Source organism: Trachurus trachurus (assembly GCF_905171665.1).
Source record: "Trachurus trachurus genome assembly, chromosome: 6".
NCBI lineage: Eukaryota > Metazoa > Chordata > Actinopteri > Carangiformes > Carangidae > Trachurus > Trachurus trachurus.
Window position 1 is genome coordinate 7,959,777 of NC_139897.1, and position 20,416 is coordinate 7,980,192.

Below are 20,416 nucleotides of genomic sequence, written 5' to 3' on the forward strand. Positions count from 1 at the left end.
GGAGTCTTCATGTATGAATACAATTGTTTTTAACACCCTGCCATCATATCTATTGGCAGAGCAGCTTACAGGTGCATAGTGTCCATACCAGTTGCACAAGTTGAGGAATGCAAGTTGAAGATAAAGAGACATGAGCATTTTTGTTATTAAAGTTACAGTCACTGTACCAACATCACCCGTGAATTCCACAGGGGAAAGATTCAGTATGCCTTTAAAAACTCAATGTGCCATGTGTCGTTTTGCATTTTCCTACTTCCTTCTACTTCTTTCCTTCTCCAACTGGTGACTCGTTGCTGCACTGTTTTATATTTTTGTGACCAAAAGGTATGGAAATAATTCATTACTTGACTAATTCTATTCTAATTGAATGCTATGACGAAGTATATCACAAGTAAGAGCATTCACATTAGAAGCCGACAGACTGGTCTGGATAGATGCATTCAGCCATTACCGACAGAAGCTTAGTTTCTGGTCCCATTACACTGCTTTGTATTTTACAGAGATAGTTTTACTCTGTTTAATCTGCTCTCAGTGATCACAATGATTCATTATACTGTTGTTGATTTAATAATGTGTTTGTGATTTAGAGGTATGAATAAACCTTTAAGTATGTAATTTTTAATGAACTGTATTTCTTTACCATGATAGATCATTTTAAATATTTATTAATTAATTAATCGTATTTTGTGGTGACCCACAGTGAAGCAGAGGGTCTGTACCTTTAAGAGAAAGGGTTTGTGGGATACGCCGGTCCCGGGCTACCAGTGTTGTTGCTTAGTGTTAGTTGTTGTGGAGAGTAAACTGACTTGACTCACCTCCGTCTCCTGTCTCATCATTATTATTTAGGCTACATCTCCACAATTTAAAGATTTACCATAGTTATGCTGTGTAGCCTTGTAAGGTATTTGTATGAGATTCTTTTAAAGTTATGGTTGGTAATCCTGTTCAGTAACACGTTTTGTTATACTACTGGGTGAAATGGTCCTTCTATCCTGAGAGTAGTCAATAAATTATGTATTCAGAAAAAGGAACGGAAATTATCAGACCTCTGTGACAGCTGCAGGAGTCAGGACTGACAAAACTCTGACCAATCCATGCTTCTATTGTTTTGACCTTTGTTCTCTCTTTAGACAATGGAGCCAGAGAACTCACCTGAGCTTGTGGACAGTCTGTCACAGTCCATTGTCCCTGTCTCTCCTCTTCCTTCTCCTCCCACACTGAGAGATGGTGAGTGTTACCATGTCTTCATCAGCTACAGCAGCACTGACCACCAGTGGACTCACTGCATCATCAACCAGCTGGAGTCCTGCGGCCTGCAGGTCTGCTACCATGATCGGGACTTCACTCCTGGGCGCACCGTGTTGGAGAACATGTCTGACTGCATCCAGGAGAGCCAGAAGGTGCTGCTGGTTCTCAGCCCAGAGTTTGTGAGGAGCCGCTGGTGTCTCCTGGAGGCCAACATGTCTCTGTTCAGAGACTGCCTGCAGAGGAAACCCATCGTCCCAGTGCGGCTGCAGCCAGGAGTCTCAGTTCCTCTCCACCTCTGTCACCTCACCTACCTGGAGGCCAGTGACCCCGACTTCCTGAAGAAGCTACTCAAGGTTCTCTGCACCCCCAACCAGCAGCTTCAAGGCTCCACTGTGATGCCCTTCCAGCCTCCCTCTATCTACAATGGGAAGGCCCTGCAGCCGCTGACTGCTGTCAATGATGAGGGACTCAATAAATGGGAATGTGGTCATTTCAGTGACATGGAGGTTCCAGACCAACTGCGCCTGATCATTGAGGATCAGGAGAAGTACAGAGAGGCTGTGAGGGTCATCAACAGTGTCCATCAAAACAAAGTGTGGCTCCGCCCCCTCTGGCTTAGAACACTTATTTACATTGTTGGTGTATTGTTCACTGCTGGAGTTTCACTTTATTGTTTAATTATGCTAATTGTTTTTATATGTGCTTTTCAGATGAGGGAAATTAACGACACAAATCTTTTTGGACTATTGGTGCTCACTACATTTTGTTTCTGCTGTGTTCTACTTGCCTTTATTGTTCAGATGCCTTTGTGCCACAAGGATGAACAGAAGACCCTTGTGAAGGAACTGCAGAAAGCTGTAGGTCAGGAAAATGTGATCCTCTCGGAGGAGAAAGTGTTAATGGGCTGTATGTCCAACTCCAAACTCTATCTCGCGTATGTTTCTCTGGATGGGTGCAAACGTGAGTTTGCAAAATCATTTTCTGAGCAGGATGGCGTGGACAGAGAGTTTCAGAGAGCAATTCTCTACTTCTCATCAGGTTACACCTGCTGCCTTTCCAAAAAACACTTTCCTTTTCCTCAGCCCAGCTCCACTGGTCACATGGAGGGAGGGGTGTGTTTCTGTCAGTATGTCTCCCAGCAGCTGAGCAGGGGAGAATGGGAGTAGGGGTAAAGAAAACAAAGACAAAGATCTATTAGATCTATTAACTGTCCCATAGATGTCAAGTAGTCAGTCTCTCTCAAAAGTATATTCTATACTCAGAAATATTACTGTACATGTTATGTCACTCAGCCTATAATCCTACTCTGCAGCTGCAGCCGTGTGAACAACAGATCTGTTTCTGTTCCTTAACAAAGCTGATAGCAGGAGAGAGTACAAGATGCCTGATTTTAACTGTTGGTTCTTGTTTCAGTTCTCATGATTGTGTCACAGGAGCGTCGGTTGTGCCCTGGAGGCATGCAGGGTGAAGATGACGTACTTTTAACATTGTTGTTGTTAAAGGTACAGTCACGGTAACAGCACCACCGCTGCTGTAATCCCACTGGGGAAAGTCTGTATATACAGTATGCCTTTAACACTCCTCCCTGTGCCGTGTTTTGTTTTTTATTTCCTACTTCATCCTACTGTAGATTCATTCATACAGTTTGTTTGGGATTTAAAGGTATGAAAATACTTTATTAATTTACTTTTTTATTCTACCTATGCTTGAATGATTTGATCGATGACTGAAAAATGTCTATACTAAATACTGAATGTAAATCACACGTGCATAGAGGTTTTTTTTTATTTTTAATTTGTACTTTGTTAGACAGGTTTGGCGAGATTTACACAGCCATGTTGGAAGCTGTCGTTTCTGGTCCTATTAAATTGCTTAGTGTTTCACAGAGAAGAATTGTGTTGAATCTACTCTCATTGATACAGCTTTAAAACAAAACTAAAAATCATAATCTGAAGTGATTTACAGTAAATGTTTCACAGGACTTTGTCTGACTGTTTTAGACTCAGTTAGATTCATGTACTACACTGAAAATTGAGTACATGAGTTTATTACAGTCAGTTTAGATTTAATTATGTAAGTCCAGTCTCTTTTCTTCTGTTCTGCTAACCCTCCTCCCAGCCATGTGCATTTGTTTTCATTGAAGCCAGCAAGAAAGCAATCCATGGAGCAGTGGCTAACATTATTTATCTTATACTTGTTACAATGTGTATATTTGTGTAGTCTTATCTGTCATAAACAGGAGATTATGGGTTACGGGGCGCGTTTGGGTCGCTGTGCTGCCGAAATGAGAGCTGGGACACCGGGTCAGGTGGTGGAAGGCAGAGAGCCTCCACTCTCCCTGTAACATGTTAAGTCATTTATTTAATCATCACAATTACTCCAAAGCTGTATAAATAAAGTAAAAATGTAGCATAGTTCTTTAAACCAACACTAAGTAACTTTTCAACCCATCCATCCATCCATCCATTGTCCGCCGCTTATCCGAGTCCGGGTCGCGGGGGCAGCAGTCGGAGCAGGGATCCCCAGACTTCCCTCTCCCCGGACACTTCCTCCAGCTCTTCCGGGGGGACCCCAAGGCGTTCCCAGGCCAGCCGAGTGACGTAGTCACCCCAGCGTGTCCTGGGTCTTCCTCGGGGCCTCCTCCCGGTGGGACATGCCCGGAACACCTCACGAGGGAGGCGTCCAGGGGGCATCCTATACAGGTGCCCGAGCCACCTCAGCTGACTCCTCTCGATGTGGAGGAGCAGCGGCTCTACTCCGAGCTCCTCCCGGGTGACAGAGCTCCTCACCCTATCTCTAAGGGAGCGCCCCGCCACCCTGCGGAGGAAACTCATTTCGGCCGCTTGTATCCGGGATCCTGTCCTTTCGGTCATGACCCAGAGTTCATGACCATAGGTGAGGGTGGGAACGTAGATCGACCGGTAAATCGAGAGCTTTGCCTTTCGGCTCAGCTACTTCTTCACCACGACGGACCGATACAATGACCGCATTACTGCGGCCGCCGCACCGATCCGCCTGTCAATCTAGCGCTCCGTTCTCCCCTCACTCGTGAACAAGACCCCAAGATACTTAAACTCCTCCACCTGAGGCAGGAACTCTCCCCCGACCTGGAGGGTGCAAGCCACCTTTTTCCGGTCGAGAACCATGGCCTCGGACTTAGAGGTGCTGATTCTCATACCAGCTGCTTCACACTCGGCTGCAAACCGCCCCAGTGCATGCTGAAGGTCCTGGCTCGAGGGAGCCAACAAGACCACATCATCTGCAAAAAGCAGAGATGAGATCAAGTGGCTCCCGAACCGTACCCCCTCCGGCACTTGGCTGCGCCTAGAAATTCTGTCCATAAAGATAATGAACAGAACCGGTGACAAAGGGCAGCCCTGCCGGAGTCCAACACGCACCGGGAACAGGTCTGACTTACTGCCGGCCATGCGAACCAAGCTCCTGCTCCGGTCATACAGGGACCGTACAGCCCTCAGCAGAGGGCCTCCGATCCCATACTCTCGGAGCACCTCCCACAGGATGCCACGTGGGACACGGTCGAAAGCCTTCTCCAGATCCACAAAACACATGTGGACTGGTTGGGCAAACTCCCATGCACCCTCGAGCACCCTGCGGAGGGTGTAGAGCTGGTCCAGCGTTCCACGGCCAGGGCGAAAACCGCATTGTTCCTCCTGAATCCGAGGTTCGACTATCGGCCGAATTCTCCTCTCCAGCACCCTGGAATAGACTTTCCCCGGGAGGCTGAGGAGTGTGATCCCCCGGTAGTTGGAACACACCCTCCGGTCCCCCTTTTTGAAGAGAGGGACCACCACCCCGGTCTGCCAGTCCAGAGGCACTGTCCCCGACTGCCACGCGATGTCGCAGAGGCGTGTCAGCCACGACAGCCCCGCAACATCCAGAGACTTGAGGTACTCAGGGCGGATCTCATCCACCCCCGGTGCCTTGCCACTGAGGAGCTTCCTGACTACCTCAGTGACTTCAGCTTGGGTGATGAATGAATCGACCTCTGAGTCCCCAGCCTCTGCTTCCTCAATGGAAGGCGTGTCAGTGGGATTGAGGAGATCCTCGAAGTATTCCTTCCACCGCCCGACGATATCCCCAGTCGAGGTCAACAGCTCCCCTCCTCCACTGTAAACAGTGTTGGCGGAGCACTGCTTCCCCCTCCTGAGGCGCCGGATGGTTTGCCAGAATTTCCTCGAGGCCGACCGGTAGTCCTCCTCCATGGCCTCCCCGAACTTTTCCCAGACCCGAGTTTTTGCTTCCGCGACCGCCCGGGCCGCCGTCCGCTTGGCCTGCCGGTACCCGTCAGCTGCCTCGGGGGTCCCCCGAGCTAGCCAGGCTCGGTAGGACTCCTTCTTCAGCTTGACGGCATCCCTTACTTCCGGGCTCCACCACCGGGTTCGGGGATTGCCGCCGCGACAGGCGCCGGAGACCTTACGGCCGCAACTCCGGATGGCCGCGTCAACAATGGAAGTGGAGAACATGGTCCATTCGGACTCAATGTCTCCGGCCTCCCTCGGAATCTGGTCAAAGCTCTCCCGGAGGTGGGAGTTGAAGACCTCCCTGACAGGGGATTCTGCCAGACGTTCCCAGCAGACCCTCACGATACGCTTGGGTCTTCCAGGTCTGACCAGCTTCCTCCCCTGCCAGCGGATCCAACTCACCACCAGGTGGTGATCAGTTGACAGCTCAGCCCCTCTCTTCACCCGAGTGTCCAAGACATACGGCCGGAGGTCAGATGACACGACTACAAAGTCGATCATTGACCTCCGTCCTAGGGTGTCTTGGTGCCACGTGCACTGATGGACACCCTTATGCTCGAACATGGTGTTTGTTATGGACAGACTGTGGCTAGCACAGAAGTCCAATAACAAAACACCGCTCGGGTTCAGATCGGGGAGGCCGTTCCTCCCAATCACACCTCTCCAGGTAACACTGTCGCTGCCCACGTGAGCGTTGAAGTCTCCCAACAGAACGATGGAGTCCCCAGTTGGGGCACTTTCCAGCACCCCTCCCAGGGCCTCCAGGAAGGCCGGGTACTCTGCACTGCCGTTTGGCCCGTAGGCCGAAACGACAGTGAGAGACCTATCCCCGACCCGTAGGCGCAGGGAAGCGACCCTCTCGTTATGCGGGGAGAACTCCAACACATGGCGGCTGAGCTGGGGAGCTATGAGCAAGCCCACACCAGCTCGCCGCCTCTCACCATGGGCAACTCCAGAGTGGAAGAGAGTCCAACCCCTCTCAAGGAGTTGGGTTCCAGAGCCCAGGCTGTGCGTGGAGGTGAGCCCGACTATCTCTAGTCGATACCTCTCAGCCTCCCGCACAAGCTCAGGCTCTTTCCCCCCCAGCGAGGTGACATTCCATGTCCCTAAAGCCAGAGTCGTCATCCGGGGATTGGGTCGCCGGGGCCCCCGCCCACGGCTGCCACCCATATCACACGGCACCTGCCCCTTATGTACCCTCCCGCGGGTGGTGGGCCTACGGGAGGGCGGGCCCACGTCGCTCGTTCGGGCTGCGCCCGGCCGGGTCCCGTGGGCCAAGACCCGGCCACCAGACGCTCGCCTGCGAGCCCCGACCCCAGGCCTGGCTCCAGGGTGGGGCCCCGGTAACGCCAGTCCGGGCGACGTACACGTCCTTGCTGTTACTTTTTTCATAAGGGGCTTTGAACCGCTCTTTGTCTGACCCGTCACCTAGGACCTGTTTGCCTTGGGAGACCCTACCAGGGGCATTAAGCCCCGGACAACATAGCTCCTAGGATCATTCGGGTACTCAAACCCCTCCACCACGGTAAGGTGGCGGTTCAAGGAGGAGCCTTCATAAAATATTTTTCATAACTTTTGTGATGATACATCGACTTATAACAGGTTGAATGACACCTCTGTCATGGCCTGAGGGGGTCTGTATCACCTTCACTGGCACTAAGCAGCTTTGAGGAGCATGGCAGGAACCCGGCTCTCACTTAAGTTTCACTTTCACTTTTGCGAGTCACGACGAGGAGGGAGCAGGCAATGCGGTACGTTCCCGTCGGATTGTGCATGTGTGTTTACTGTGAAATGATCCACTGGTAACAGAAACTTAGTTTGGACGTCTTCTGTTAATTTCCAAGCACTGGGCGATCAGAATTTTTACACCGCTATGCGCTGGTGCTCATGGGAGATGAAGTCTTCCTTCAGGCAAAACACTACTGCTTTGGGCCACTGGTGCCGCCAAACTCAACCAATAAGTTCTTTAGTACTTCTTTAATGCATTTTGGGGGGAATATGAAATTGAGAGCAATTGTACCCTGTAGTTGCTGTATTTCCAATCTGCGTTGAGTTGTAATGTGAACATTCCTGGCAAAATAGAGTATTATGAAACATGTGTCAGTAAAAAAAAAAGGTTCTACAACAGCAAAGTGAAATTTACCAATATTTTTAACAACACTATATTATAGATGATCATAATGCTTTATAACAATAATCATAACACACTATAAAGCATATTATCATGACTTATAAGGTCAGGTATTATAATACGTTGTAATTATTACAGTAGTAACTCATTGACAATACCCACATTGATAATGCATTATGTAAAATGTGTTGTAAATTGGCTTATAAACGTGTATAACTATCATTATAAACACTCATAAATTATCATTACCATTTTATAATGGCTTATAAGGTCAACTATTATAATACTGTGGGCATTGTCAGCGAGTTACTAACATTTATAATGTTAATTATAAACCTTATAAGTCATGATAACATGCTTTATAATGTGTTATGATTATTGTTATAAAGCATTACGATCATTTATGAATGTTTATGATTATACAGTGCTATAACTGCATTATAACTCATTATAAGTATGGTTATAATGCATTATAGAGATAGGCGTCAAATAAAGTGTTACCAAATGTTCAATTGTTTACATGATGTTGTTGTGTCAAAGGCTCAAATTATAATCTTAAAGGGATAGTTCACCCAAAATTCAAATTTCACTCATTATCTACTCACCCTCATGTCGACTAAGGGCTGGGAGAAGTTTCAGAGTCCTCCGTGCCTTCTCTGTGTTACAGCGGGGCTCCGTGCAGAACTGCATGTCTATATGACGGTTGCGAATGGGCCTCACTTTTCTTCATCCAAAAAGACACACCAAAAAAACATCCAAATATCTCCATAGCGGTTGTTTGTAATGTCCCTCTTGTATTGAAGCCCCAACATGAGAAATTGTTCAGAAAAAAATGAAATAAGTTTATATTTCAAGCTTGTTTGTAACGGAAGCTCCCAGTGTTGCTCTGCCGGAATCTCGCGCGATTTGCGGAGCCGTGGACTGGGTGTCAATGCAAATCGAGCACAACTTCTCCCAGCCCTTAGTTGACATGAGAGTGAGTAGATAATGAGTAAAATTTGAATTTTGGGTGAACTATCCCTTTAATTTACATACAGGCTGCTCCTGTGTGAAGGAGAGATACTACCTCTGTGGTCAGACATCACAATCAGGTCTGCTTCAGTTTGACCACCACACAACTGACGTGCAAGCTCCCTTTAAAAAATACTGTATGTGTACATGTATGCTGCTAACAACACTACAGTAGATTTCCCCATTGCTAAGAGACTAGGCCATCTCTAACCTCTTCCTTGCATACTGTTGATGGTAAATGTGTTGTTTTAAATGCATGCTATATATTTACTATAATCATATTGTGTATCTTTGTAAGATCTGTATGCTTTTGATGTTCTGACCTTTGTTCTCTCTTTAGAAAATGGAGCCAGAGAACTCACCTGAGCTTGTGGACAGTCTGTCACTGTCCATTGTCCCAGTCTCTCCTCTTCCTCCTCTTCCTTCTCCTCCCACACTGAGAGATGGTGAGTGTTACCATGTCTTCATCAGCTACAGCAGCACTGACCACCAGTGGACTCACTGCATCATCAACCAGCTGGAGTCCTGCGGCCTGCAGGTCTGCTACCATGATAGGGACTTCACTCCTGGGCGCACCGTGTTGGAGAACATGTCTGACTGCATCCAGGAGAGCCAGAAGGTGCTGTTGGTTCTCAGCCCAGAGTTTGTGAGGAGCCGCTGGTGTCTCCTGGAGGCCAACATGTCTCTGTTCAGAGACTGCCTGCAGAGGAAACCCATCGTCCCAGTGCTGCTGCAGCCAGGAGTCTCAGTTCCTCTCCACCTCTGCCACCTCACCTACCTGGAGGCCAGTGACCCCGACTTCCTGAAGAAGCTACTCAAGGTGCTCTGCACCCCCAACCAGCAGCTTCAAGGCTCCACTGTGATGCCCTTCCAGCCTCCCTCTATCTACAATGGGAAGGCCCTGCAGCCGCTGACTGCTGTCAATGATGTGGGACTCAATAAATGGGAATGTGGTCATTTCAGTGACATGGAGGTTCCAGACCATCTACGCCTGATCATTGAGGACCAGGAGAAGTACAGAGAGGCTGTGAGGGTCATCAACAGTGTCTCTCAAAACAAAGTGTGGCTGCGCCCCCTCTGGCTTAGAACACTTATTTACATTGTTGGCATATTGTTCATTGCCGGCTTGTTAGGTTATATTGGAGGTAGGCTAATTGTAATTATAATATCTCTGAGAAAGAACCCAGATCTTTTTAGACTATTGATGCTGACCATTTTTTGTGTCGCTTGTGTTACATTTGCCTTTTCTTTTGGCGTTCCATTTAGTCTGATGGATGAACGGAAGTACATTTTGAAGGAGCTGCAGAAAGCTGTAGGTCAGGCAAATATGATCCTTTTGGAGGAGAAAGTGTTAATGGGCTGTATGTCCAACTCCAAGCTCTATCTTGTGTATGTTTCTCTGGATGGGTGCAAACGTGAGTTTGCAGAGACGTTTTCTGAGCATGATGGTGCAAAGGACATGTTTAAAAAAGCAATGCTGTACTTCTCATCAGGTTATGTTGGCTGCCTTTCCAAAAAACACTTTCCTTTTTCTCCGCACAGCTCCACTGGTCACTTGGAGGGAGGGGTGTGTTTCTGTCAGTATGTCTCCCATCAGCTGAGCAGGGGAGAATGGGAGTAGGGGTGAAAAGAAAAAAGAAATCAAGATGTATTCATTGTTCAGTAGATACAAGGTAAAATGTCTCTCTCAAAAGCACATTACTTACAATTACTTGTACAGATCTGCTTCTATTCCTTTAGCAATGGTGAAAGCAGGAAAGAGTACAAGTCACAATTGTGTCACAGTGGCTTCTGCAGGCCGACATGCCTCTGCTACAGGGTGAAGGTGATTTTAATCTTTTTGTTAAAGGTACAGTCACGTTAACAGCATCATATACATTGCAATTCCACTGGGGAAAGTTTGTGTACAGTATGCCTAAAACACTCTTTCCTGTGCCATGTTTTCCTACTGCCTCATATTGTTGTTGATTCATTTATATCTTCAAAGGTATGAAAATATCTATCCTTAAATGATTTGAAGAATGGCCAAGAAATATCCAAACTAAAAAATGAATATAAACCATACATGCAAATATAAAGTTTGTTTTTAACTCATTGAGTGCCAACCACGTAATTTCTCGTTTTTCGTTCCCATGCGTTGAGTGCCAAAAACGAGATTTTACGTTTTTTAAATTATGAAAATAGACACTTTAACACACCTTTATGTGTAAATTTGGGGACTCTACGACGAGCAGAACTGAAATAGATGACGATCAAAAACTCATGACAGCTCACGATCTGGAAGTTTTTATCATAACTCGGCTTCTGCAAACTGAGTTCTGCATGTGGATGCAGCGCAGCTGCTCCGCTGTCACTGGCGAGGCTCCAGCAGCTCGCAGCAGAACAGGAAGCTCTCAGCCAACAGTCCCGCCTGGTCTTCATCTCGAGCAACACCATGTCCTCCCGCGGTAAAATGTGATGATCACTCGGTCAAAGCCGGCCGGCACCACCGACCCGTACCACAGAAGGACCGTGACCACCGGTGGGGCCGGTGTTCCAGACCTGCTGTGGCCGAGAGACCATCACATTCCGCAGCGAGAGGCTGTGACACGGCACGGTGCGTCTGTGTTATTGTTGTTTAGTGGCACACCCCCGCCCCCGATGGTGGTTTTGTGAATAGAACAACAATTGTTGTATATATTTATCTTACACAAGCCCTTTGATCCAGAAATGCAAGTGTCAGAAGAGCGACAGGCACAAACAGAGCACCTTTCATAAAAGACACTGTACCTCCTGTTCTAGAAAAAAAGCAGGGATTTTGGTGAAACCCAACCATGTTTAGCTTGAGTTTTCTCAGGAACGGAGGCACGTATAGAAACAAACAGTATGTGTTGGTGGCAATAATATAGAATACACTGTGGCTCTACAAAAATCGTCAAAAATTGTCTAAATTGCCAGTACACTTGACTAAAACTTTGGAAAGGAGCGCGGCACTCAATGAGTTAATTGTAATTAATGTTGTTGTTGTTGTTTTTTTTAGAATTTTGCAGAGATGTACACTGCCATTTTACATGCAGAGATGTACACTGCCATTTTGAAGCTGTGGTTCTAATAAATTGCTTTGTGTTTTACAGAGATGGATCAACTGTGTTTAATTTACAGTCACTGACTAATACAAAACTGAAAATCATACTCTGTATTAATTTCAATGTTTCATAGGACAGTGTTAGACTCTTAAGTTATATGTATGTAATAAACTGAAAATTGAGTAAATATTGTCAAGTCACTCTGTATTTACTTGCCTCTGTTTCACTCAGCCTGCTAGCCAGTTTCATCACTCAACTCAGCTCACCTGTGCACACAGCTGCTCCTGAATCTCCAATCAAGAACAGTAATTAAACCTCTCCTGCTCACTGAGTCTTTGCCTGATTGTCCTTCGCCCCTCCGGACTTTCCAGCAATGGGCTCTTTTCACAGCTCCACTACTTCCTGAACTTACTGTAATGCTGCTCCTTTATTTCCTGTCTTACATTATTGGACAACCTGATTAATCCAGGTGTGTCTGACCATTGTGACTACTCAGACACACCTGGATTAATCAGTTTGTCCAATAATGTAAGACAGGAAACAAAGGAGCAGCATTAAGTTCAGGAAGTAGTGGAGCTGTGCAAAGAGCCCATTGTGACCATGGACACATGAATTGTTGTTGTCATATACGGTAGCCAGATGCGCCTGCGCATATACTACTTGGATACTTACGGTGTTACCCAGAAGCACTTGAGAGTGAGCCAGGAAGTTAGTACAGAAGTGTTGCTGTTATACAGTTTGAGTAAACATTAAAAGCTTGCTGAAGACACGGAAAGGACTCCTTCTCCATCATTTACAGTTGTCATGTTTGAAAAGGAGGAGTTATTATTTTACTCAAGTACTGAAGTTGTGGACTTTGTCCTTCTCTGGCTGTGTGCAGGTTGAGTGTGACCTAATTTGAGCACTATTGTCATTTAAAGGTACAGTCACTGTACCAACATTTGTGTTGGTGGATACGGTATTATAGTATACCTTTAAGACTCCTCACAGTGCCATGTATTATTTCTCATTCTCCGACTTCCTTATCGAGTGTTGGCAACGCTTTGCACTGTTTGTCATGGAAGGTATGAAAACACTACTTCTTACTTTTATTTTATTAATTCCAGCTACCTTTGAATGATTTGAATTCAAACACATGTAATAGCAAAACTTAACTAAATTGAATTTTGGGTAACCCTTTAATTTCCAGGCCGTTAATTACGTCATAATGTCAAGAAATTACCAAGAAATAATAATTAATTGCATAGTAATGTCAAGAAATAGCCTAGAAATAACGGTCAATTTCATAGTAATGTTGAGAAATATAGCCAGGAAATAACTTTTAATTGTGTAGAAATAGCCCAGTAATAATGGTCAATTGTGTAGTAATGTTTAGAAATATAGCCCAGAAATTGCATGGTAATGTCAAGAAATATAGCAAAGAAATGGCAGTCTAGTAAAATAGACAAGTTGTAGTAGTAGAATTGCTGTGAATTACTGCTAAGTATTGGGTAATTACAGAGTAAATAGCCTGTCGTTTCCATGATATAGTCAAGTACTTTCAGTGTGATTAACCTGATGTAATTGTAATTTCCAGTTTTACCTTAAGATTAGCTGCAATATCTGTTTCCCAAAAGCAAATGGTAGATCTGGCAACTGCTGGAAATGTCACCGTAGTTAACCCATAATTACCTTTCTGCTGCCTGCAAAGTGTAGTGGACTTTGTTCCTTAGAAACATATGTGTAGTTTCAGCATAACTAACATGGTTAGAGAACTTCCACTGTAATAGTCTTGCCCAGTGGAAATGTCACCGTAGTTAACCCATAATTACCTTTCCACTGCCTGTAAAGTGTAGTGGACTTTGTTCCTTAGAAACGTATAGGTAGTTTCAGCATAACTAACATGGTTATGAGAACTTACACTGTAATAGTCTTGCCCATAACCCATTTGGATGAAAGATGGTAGATGTGGCAACTGCTGGAAATGTCACCGTAGTTAACCCATAATTACCGTTCTGCTGCCTGCAAAGTGTAGTGAGCTTTGTTCCTTAGAAACGTATGGGTAGTTTCAACATAACTAACACGGTAATAAGATCTTACACTGTAATAGTCTTTTCCAGTAACCCATTTCAAATGTGTAAATATTTTCCAACAAAGATAAGCTACGTACCATGAAATGTCACACATGAACTCTTTTTAGGAACATAGAAGCCATTTCCAAATGATGGAGGAGATAATTACCTTCACATTTTATATCAAGTGTACAATATTCCTGCTATAACCTATCCACCTTTTTCTGAACTTCATAGAAGAAAGGCAAAGTAGATTAAAGTACATGAATGGGATGTTGTCCTGTTAAATCTCAAAACTCATATTCACATGTTCCCATGAAGAAAATACAATGAAACTGTTTTCAGTTGTTTTTAATAATTTCCCTGCTTATGTCAGCGTATTGGAACATTCCCAGTAGAGTTATTCCGTTTCCGATAGCAGTATTGGAAATGCCTCCGATACCACCGAAAATGTTGGCATCGGTATCAGCAGTAGGCTACTGAGTCCAGGTGTAGCCGGGACGGTCTGCAGGCTCCCACTACTGCGTTGTGTTCTGTGCACAATAACACGGGACGCAGGGCTGGGTTCACACTCAGGTTTATTCCTGTATGATGGCGACATAAAACAAAAAGGATGTGAATTAAATGGTCATCTTCTCCATAAAAGTCCTCTCTCAGTCAGAAACAGCACAGACTGACAAATGCAGCACTATTTCTCCCAAAAAACTATCACATCTCTTCACATGGTAAAACACACAAGTAAACATCTCTAACATAACAATGGAGGCTGAGCAACCACACACATACCTGTATGATGGCGACATAAAACAAAATGGATGTGAATGAAATGGTCATCTTCTCCATAAAAGTCCTACCACACAAAAAATAATTTAATTTAACATGTAGGCTAGTACATGGAGGACGCATTGACACATGCACACCACACACACACACACACACACACACACACACACACACACACACACACACACACACACACACACACTAACACGCGCACACACACACGCACACACACTCACGCACACACACAGGAAAAAATCGCGGCAAAATAACTGTCTCTCTCTTGCTCAAAACAGCTCTTAAAACACACTACACGACAGAAAACACCATTCCAAACAGTTTTAGATTAACATTTGTTCATTAAATTGGCAATAAAACTCAACAAATGTAACTTTTCGGTCCCGGAGCCTCAACAACATACCTCTCTCAGTCAGGAACAGCGCAGACTGACGAGAGAGAAGGGAGCGACGTGCGTCATATCCGCAGACTTTCAAAATAAAAGATCGGTTTTGTAAAGATAAAAGAAATACAAAAATAAAACCACAAAAATTGAATTATATTAACAATAATCCATATTTAACGTAAAAAAGAACCTAAAACACATCATCTGATGGATTTTGGTGAAATTAATAACAATAAAATGTGTTGTTTCCTTTTTCTATCTGTTACACAGGCACCGATCCGATACCACGTGTGTTTATCTGTGGGTTATAAATACAACATGCAGCTAGAATAGAATAATAATATATATATTGTGGATTTATTTTTGTATTTCTTTCATTTTTACAAAACCGATCTTTTATTTTGAAAGTCTGCGGATATGACGCACGTCGCTCCCTTCTCTCTCGTCAGTCTCTGCGCTGTTCCTGACTGAGAGAGGTATGTTGTTGAGGCTCCGGGACCGAAAAGTTATATTTGTTGAGTTTTATTGCCAATTTAATGAACAAATGTTAATCTAAAACTGTTTGGAATGGTGTTTTCTGTCGTGTAGTGTGTTTTAAGAGCTGTTTTGAGCAAGAGAGAGACAGTTATTTTGCCGCGATTTTTTCCTGTGTGTGTGCGTGAGTGTGTGTGTGTGTGTGTGTGTGTGTGTGTGTGTGTGTGTGTGTGTGTGTGTGTGTGGTGTGCATGTGCCAATCGGTGCCAATGCGTCCTCCATGTACTAGCCTACATGTTAAATTAAATTATTTTTTGTGTGGTAGGACTTTTATGGAGAAGATGACCATTTCATTCACATCCATTTTGTTTTATGTCGCCATCATACAGGTATGTGTGTGGTTGCTCAGCCTCCATTGTTATGTTAGAGATGTTTACTTGTGTGTTTTACCATGTGAAGAGATGTGATAGTTTTTTGGGAGAAATAGTGCTGCATTTGTCAGTCTGTGCTGTTTCTGACTGAGAGAGGACTTTTATGGAGAAGATGACCATTTAATTCACATCCTTTTTGTTTTATGTCGCCATCATACAGGAATAAACCTGAGTGTGAACCCAGCCCTGCGTCCCGTGTTATTGTGCACAGAACACAACGCAGTAGTGGGAGCCTGCAGACCGTCCCGGCTACACCTGGACTCAGTAGCCTACTGCTGATACCGATGCCAACATTTTCGGTGGTATCGGAGGCATTTCCAATACTGCTATCGGAAACGGAATAACTCTACTGGGAATGTTCCAATACGCTAACATAAGCAGGGAAAGTATTAAAAACAACTGAAAACAGTTTCATTGTATTTTCTTCATGGGAACATGTGAATATGAGTTTTGAGATTTAACAGGACAACATCCCATTCATGTACTTTAATCTACTTTGCCTTTCTTCTATGAAGTTCAGAAAAAGGTGGATAGGTTATAGCAGGAATATTGTACACTTGATATAAAATGTGAAGGTAATTATCTCCTCCATCATTTGGAAATGGCTTCTATGTTCCTAAAAAGAGTTCATGTGTGACATTTCATGGTACGTAGCTTATCTTTGTTGGAAAATATTTACACATTTGAAATGGGTTACTGGGAAAGACTATTACAGTGTAAGATCTTATTACCGTGTTAGTTATGTTGAAACTACCCATACGTTTCTAAGGAACAAAGCTCACTACACTTTGCAGGCAGCAGAACGGTAATTATGGGTTAACTACGGTGACATTTCCAGCAGTTGCCACATCTACCATCTTTCATCCAAATGGGTTATGGGCAAGACTATTACAGTGTAAGTTCTCATAACCATGTTAGTTATGCTGAAACTACCTATACGTTTCTAAGGAACAAAGTCCACTACACTTTACAGGCAGTGGAAAGGTAATTATGGGTTAACTACGGTGACATTTCCACTGGGCAAGACTATTACAGTGGAAGTTCTCTAACCATGTTAGTTATGCTGAAACTACACATATGTTTCTAAGGAACAAAGCCCACTACACTTTGCAGGCAGCAGAAAGGTAATTATGGGTTAACTACGGTGACATTTCCAGCAGTTGCCAGATCTACCATTTGCTTTTGGGAAACAGATATTGCAGCTAATCTTAAGGTAAAACTGTGGAAATTACAATTACATCAGGTTAATCACACTGAAAGTACTTGACTATATCATGGAAACGACAGGCTATTTACTCTGTAATTACCCAATACTTAGCAGTAATTCACAGCAATTCTACTACTACAACTTGTCTATTTTACTAGACTGCCATTTCTTTGCTATATTTCTTGACATTACCATGCAATTTCTGGGCTATATTTCTAAACATTACTACACAATTGACCATTATTACTGGGCTATTTCTACACAATTAAAAGTTATTTCCTGGCTATATTTCTCAACATTACTATGAAATTGACCGTTATTTCTAGGCTATTTCTTGACATTACTATGCAATTAATTATTATTTCTTGGTAATTTCTTGACATTATGACGTAATTAACGGCCTGGAAATTAAAGGGTTACCGAATTTTGAAATTATAGCTTTTTGTCCTTTTCCTCAACTTGTATATTGGAAGACAGTGACAGTAACTAGGCAGAGCATATCTGATCATTGTTCTTTTGCATCAATAAATCTAAAAGTAATTGTGTAAAATTGTCTCTTAAACAAACAACTTACTACAAACTTAGGTTACAATACACAGTAGGTTTTAATGTTGTGTCAAAGGCTCAGATTATAATTGTATTGAACATGTCTCTTTCCATACTCAGTGAGAAAATAAATCACACCAACTGCTAAAGGACTGGGGCCTCTTGTCTTTTCTTTTCACACTGTTGAAGGTAAATAGATCATTCTAAAGACAGTTTGGAGATTTACCATAATCATACTGTGTATCCTTGTAAGGTATTTATATGATATGCTTTTAATGGTCTGACCTTTGTTCTCTCTTTAGACAATGGAGCCAGAGAACTCACCTGAGCTTGTGGACAGTCTGTCACAGTCCATTGCCCCTGTCTCTCCTCCCACACTGAGAGATGGTGAGTGTTACCATGTCTTCATCAGCTACAGCAGCACTGACCACCAGTGGACTCACTGCATCATCAACCAGCTGGAGTCCTGTGGCCTGCAGGTCTGCTACCATGATCGGGACTTCACTCCTGGGCGCACCGTGTTGGAGAACATGTCTGACTGCATCCAGGAGAGCCAGAAGGTGCTGCTGGTTCTCAGCCCAGAGTTTGTGAGGAGCCGCTGGTGTCTCCTGGAGGCCAACATGTCTCTGTTCAGAGACTGCCTGCAGAGGAAACCCATCGTCCCAGTGCTGCTGCAGCCAGGAGTCTCAGTTCCTCTCCACCTCTGCCACCTCACCTACCTGGAGGCCAGTGACCCCGACTTCCTGAAGAAGCTACTCAAGGTGCTCTGCACCCCCAACCAGCAGCTTCAAGGCTCCACTGTCATGCCCTTCCAGCCTCCCTCTATCTACAATGGGAAGGCCCTGCAGCCGCTGACTGCTGTCAACGATGTGGGACTCAATAAATGGGAATGTGGTCAGTTCAGTGACATGGAGGTTCCAGACCAACTGCGCCTGATCATTGAGGACCAGGAGAAGTACAGAGAGGCTGTGAGGGTCATCAACAGTGTCCATCAAAACAAAGTGTGGCTCCGCCCCCTCTGGTTTAGAACACTTATTTACGTTGTTGGTATATTGTTCATTACCGGCTTGTTAGGTTATATTGGAGGTATGCTAATGGTAATTATAATATCTCTGAGAAAGAACCCAGATCTTTTTAGACTACTGATGCTGACCATTTTTTGTGTCGTTTGTGTATTATTTGCCTTTTCTTTTGGTGTTCCATTATGTCAGATGGATGAACGGAAGTACATTTTGAGGGAGCTGCAGAAAGCTGTAGGTCAGGCAAATATGATCCTTTTGGAGGAGAAAGTGTTAATGGGCTGTATGTCCAATTCCAAACTCTATCTTGTGTATGTTTCCCTGGATGGGTGCAAACGTGAGTTTGCAGAGACGTTTTCTGAGCAGGATGGTGCAAAGGACATGTTTAAAAAAGCAATGCTGTACTTCTCATCAGGTTATGTTGGCTGCCTTTCCAAAAAACACTTTCCTTTTTCTCCACACAGCTCCACTGGTCACCTGGAGGGAGGGGTGTGTTTCTGTCAGTATGTCTCCCAGCAGCTGAGCAGGGGAGAATGGGAGTAGGGGTGAAAAGAAAAAAGAAATCAGGATGTATTCATTGTTCAGTAGATACAAGGTAAAATGTCTCTCTCAAAAGCACATTACTTACAATTGCTTGCTTCTATTCCTTTAGCAATGGTGAAAGCAGGAAAGAGTACAAGTCACAATTGTGTCAAAGGAGCTTCTGCAGGCCGACATGCCTCTGCTACAGGGTGAAGGTGATTTTAATCTTGTTGTTAAAGGTACAGTCACGTTAACAGCATCATACTGTATATTGTAATTCCACTGGGGAAAGTTTGTATACAGTATGCCTTTAAAACACTGTTTTTCTGTGCCATGTTTTGTTTTTTAATTCCTACTGCCTCATATTGTTGTTGATTCATTTATATCTTTTTGGATTCAAAGGTATGCAAATATCTAAACTTGAATGATTTGAACAATGGCCAAGAAACATCCAAATTAAAAAATGAATATAAACCATACATGCAAATATAAAGTTTGTTTTTAATTGTAATTAATGGTTGTTGTTTTTTTGTTGTTGTTGTTGTTGTTGTTTTAATTTTGCAGAGATGTACACTGCCATTTTGAAGCTGTGGTTCTAATAAATTGCTTTGTGTTTTACAGAGATGGATCAACTGTGTTAATTGTTAATGTGAACTGTTAATTTACAGTCACTGACTATATACAATACAAAACTGAAAATCATACTCTGTATTAATTTCAATGTTTCATAGGACAGTTTTAGACTCTTAAGTTATGTATGTAATAAACTGAAAATTGAGTAAATATTGTTAAGTCACTCTGTATTTACTTGTCTCTGTTTCACTCAGCCTGCTAGCCAGTTTCATCACTCAACTCAGCTCACCTGTGCACACAGCTGCTCCTGAATCTCCAATCAAGAACAGTAATTAAACCTACCCATTGTGACCATGGACACAGTCAGTCTGAGCCAATGCAGGTAGGCCGCACCAGCTGGACTCCAGAGGAGCATGAAAGCCCAGAAAAAGGCCAGACTCACCAGTAGGATGGAAATTACTGGTGAGTATACATCTGAACCTTTCCCCCAATCAGCAATCTAATCTGATGATCTAGCCCAGCATCTTGGGATTGACCAGTTCCCCTGCCTGCTTCTTTTCCTGCCAGTGCCCTTGATGGACACCTTTTGGGGACAGTCAACCGCCAGAAAGCACTTGTCTGCACGTTCCTGTCTGGCATGTCCAACACTCTCGCCAGTTCACCATCATCATGCTATCTGTGGCTCTGCCGCTG

General features: G+C 44.1%; 1 protein-coding gene across 3 annotated transcripts; it reads left to right on the forward strand.

Annotated features, from left to right (window-relative positions):
- Nucleotides 1-12,438: 12,438 nt before the first annotated feature.
- LOC310986816 (uncharacterized protein) lies at nt 12,439-20,382 on the forward strand. 3 transcript variants are annotated; one of them, XR_014595426.1, is made up of 5 exons: nt 12,439-12,781; nt 17,730-17,798; nt 17,912-19,365; nt 19,978-20,185; nt 20,291-20,382. XR_014595426.1 is itself a non-coding variant. In XM_083972903.1 (3 exons), exon 3 carries the CDS (start codon nt 17,915-17,917, stop codon nt 19,169-19,171), a length of 1,257 nt encoding a protein of 418 aa, XP_083829029.1. In that variant the 5' UTR covers nt 12,439-12,781; nt 17,730-17,798; nt 17,912-17,914; the 3' UTR covers nt 19,172-19,589. The 3 variants fall into 3 exon arrangements, 1 of the variants encoding a protein (XP_083829029.1); XR_014595427.1 differs by lacking the exon at nt 20,291-20,382 and having other exon boundaries at nt 20,025-20,038; XM_083972903.1 differs by lacking the exons at nt 19,978-20,185; nt 20,291-20,382 and having other exon boundaries at nt 17,912-19,589.
- Nucleotides 20,383-20,416: the final 34 nt, after the last annotated feature.